This window comes from Psammomys obesus, unplaced genomic scaffold, assembly GCF_907164565.1.
Source record: "Psammomys obesus unplaced genomic scaffold, mPsaObe1.curated_primary_1811, whole genome shotgun sequence".
NCBI classification, from domain to species: Eukaryota; Metazoa; Chordata; class Mammalia; order Rodentia; family Muridae; genus Psammomys; species Psammomys obesus.
The window spans coordinates 5,475-8,755 of record NW_026589541.1 but is presented as its reverse complement, the minus strand read 5'-3'; the positions used below and the strand labels follow the sequence as shown (position 1 = coordinate 8,755).

At 44.1% G+C, this 3,281-nt stretch overlaps 1 protein-coding gene across 1 annotated transcript; it reads left to right on the top strand.

Moving 5' to 3' along the window:
* Nucleotides 1–1,746: 1,746 nt before the first annotated feature.
* LOC129675108 (protocadherin gamma-B2-like) lies at nucleotides 1,747–3,281 on the top strand (the record flags this gene model as incomplete). Its single annotated transcript, XM_055605142.1, is given in 1 exon segment — nucleotides 1,747–3,281. A coding segment is annotated over 1 exon segment (1,371 nt), but the record flags the coding sequence as incomplete, so codon positions are not given.

Genomic DNA, 3,281 nt, shown 5'->3' with positions numbered 1-3,281 from the left:
GTGTGTGTGTGTGTGTGTGTGTGTGTGTGTGTGTTTGGGGGAACAACTTTGGGGGAATTTGTTCTCTTCTTCCACTATATGAATCTATGGATCCAAGGGATCAAATTCAGGCTGACAGGTGTGGTGGCCCGTGTTCTTAGACACTGAGCCATTTTACCAGCCCCAACTGGTAAAGTAAATTGTTGTTGTTTCCCTTTGTTACATTACACTATTCTTTGCTTGGGGGTTATTTCTCCCTTGAAAGGTTTTTTTTTCCATTATAATTACACAATGACAATGTATATGTAATGAGAAAAAGATTTAACTTTTAGCTATAACATTAACTTCTTTCTGAACTGATAAATTTCAAATAAATTTTGTGCAAGTCTGACTGTCTAGCTTAGGCTGTCCTTTAAATTCTCTATGTAGCCTACCCAAGATGGCCTACAATTCACACTCCTCTTTAAAGTGCTGGAATTACAGGTGTGTGTGACTATCCCCAGCTCAAACATTTTGTTGTTGCTGATACGAAGTGTACCAGAGAATCTGTTTCCCTTGATACAACTTGGTTATTAACTTGGTTATTATTGGTTATTTCATTCATATAACTTATAAGAGTAATTTTCATGATTTCTAAATTTATGACATCACCATTGAGTCCCAGCAAAACATAATTTGCTTAAATCTTTCTGGTTTTCATCAGGTAAGCCTCTTATAATGGCTGCATGACTTGGATTCTGGACTGATATTATTCTTTGTACTTAGTTGACCTTGTTCCCATCTGTCAGAATCCCTACAAATTATTCTTGAAAGGTTTACCGCTATGTGACCTGGGATGAGACAAAGTACACCCTAATGTGGCATAAAGAATTTTGTGTATCAGAGATATGCAATACTTTTACTTCATAAGCTTCCATATAGTTCTGTGAGTTAATCCAGAATTAATAAAAATCTATACGCAAATTCATGGAGTTTCTTTACCTGGGGATTGTGGCAAGACAGTGAGATGAGAGCTGATTCTACGTAGCTTTGCATTAGTGTGAAGCCACGTGCAATACACAGTAGGTGAGAGTGAGAGACTTGATCGCCTGCCACACAAGAGATAACAAATGAATACTGGGAGGGTCTGTCTGAGGACACATTACTCCAAACGCCGTTGTGATAAGATATAACTCAGAGCTGTTCAGCTGGCCTAAACTTGAGTAAAACACACTCAGATGCTGGCACTCAGAATACATTCTGCCCGAGTGATGTATGTCAGTGATCCACACAGCAGTGAATAATAACTGCTGTCACAAGTTATAACGGAAAAGTGCTTTGCATAAATAAGTACTGGGCTTGCTTTAAGAAAATACGGTTTCCCATTAGATACGTTACTGCTTATCCATCTAGTGGACTACTACATGAGAATGCTTTTGTCTGAGTAAAACAAGGGAAGGGGACACTTATTTCAAGGTCGGCTGCACTATCCAAAACATACCAAAAATTAAAAATTAAATAAAACAAATGAACAAAAAAAAAAACCCTAGAACTCATTCCACTTGAAAGAAAAGTGCTACATGATTCACAGATGATAATAAGAACCTATTTAATACGTAGCTTCTTAATCTGTAACAAGTTTAATAAATCTATTTTAAAACAAACATAAATTTTAAAGCGAACCAAAAACTTTGCAAACATTTGCTAGACCTCGGTGCAATTTCTGAGAAGACCTCTGGGCGTCGCTGTAGGTCAAAAGAAGAGAGAGACCATTTCCCAGGAGCGTTTGGGAGACTGGGAGAGTAATTTCCTGCGCAAACCAAACGTAGAAGAGAAGCCCAGTACATGTCTGGCTACAACAAGCCACAGCAAGAAAAGTGGTCCAAGCTGGCCACTAAGGGAGGGCTTGCCCACCCCGGCAAAGGAGCACAGCAGCAGCGCGAGCCAAGAGGATGAGGAGGGGCTCTGGGAGCGGCCCGGCCCGGTGGCTGCAGGTACTGTCGCCCTTCCTGCTGCCTTTGTTCCACGGAGCTCTCCCGGATCAGATCCGCTACTCCATTCCGGAGGAGCTGGCCAGGAACTCGATGGTAGGAAGCCTCGCCAAGGATCTGGGGCTGGGTATCCAGGATCTGCCCACCCGGAAGCTGAGGGTCAGCGCAGAGAAGGACTATTTTACTGTAAACCCAGACAGCGGGGACTTACTTGTGAGTGGCAGAATAGACAGAGAGCAGGTTTGTGGGAAGCAGCCTGTGTGTGTTCTGGAATTCGATATTGTCGCTGAGCAGCCATTAAATATTTTCCACGTAGCTGTGACTCTCCAGGATGTAAATGACAACGCTCCTCTATTCAAGCAGAGTGAGGTTGATTTAAACATCGGGGAGTCCACCAGACCAGGTAAAGCATTTCCATTGGATCCAGCCCTCGATTTAGATGCTGGTTCTAATTCGCTGCAAAAGTACTATCTCACTGACAATGAATACTTTGAAGTCACAGAGAAAGAGACCCCAGATGGTCGTAAATATCCTGAGTTAATTTTAAAACGTTTTCTGGACAGAGAAGAGCAGAATTTTCACCAACTGGTCCTCACGGCTGTGGATGGGGGGGATCCTCCGCGAATTGGCACCGCCCAGATCCGAATCCAAGTCACAGACGTCAATGATAACCCGCCAGTGTTCAGCCAGGATGTGTACAGGGTCACCCTCCGGGAGGGTGTGCCGCCAGGCTTCCCAGTGCTTCAAGTGACAGCCACCGACCAGGACGAGGGCGTCAACGCAGAGATCACCTACTCTTTCCACAACGTGGATGAACAAGCGGAGCGTTCTTTCCACTTAGACAAGCGAACGGGAGAAATCACGACAAAGGATAATTTGGATTTTGAGACTGCTAAGAGTTACACCCTCAATGTAGAAGCAAAAGATCCCGGAGACCTAGCATCCCACTGCAGTATCCAAGTGGACATTCTGGATGAGAATGATTGTGCCCCAGAAGTAATTGTGACTTCAGTATTTACCCCCCTACCTGAAGATTCTCCTCCAGGGACAGTCATCGCCTTGATAAAAACCAGGGACAGAGACTCGGGAGAAAATGGAGACGTTCACTGCCACGTCTTGGGAAATGAAGCGTTTATATTGAAATCGTCTTCCAAGAATTATTACAAACTGGTGACGAACAAAGCTCTAGACCGAGAGGAGATTCCAGAACACAACGTCACCATTGAAGCTACCGACAGGGGTAGGCCCCGGCTCGCCTCTAAGGTAACCATCACTCTCCATATCTCAGACGTCAACGACAACGCTCCGGTTTTCCACCAGGCCTCCTACTTG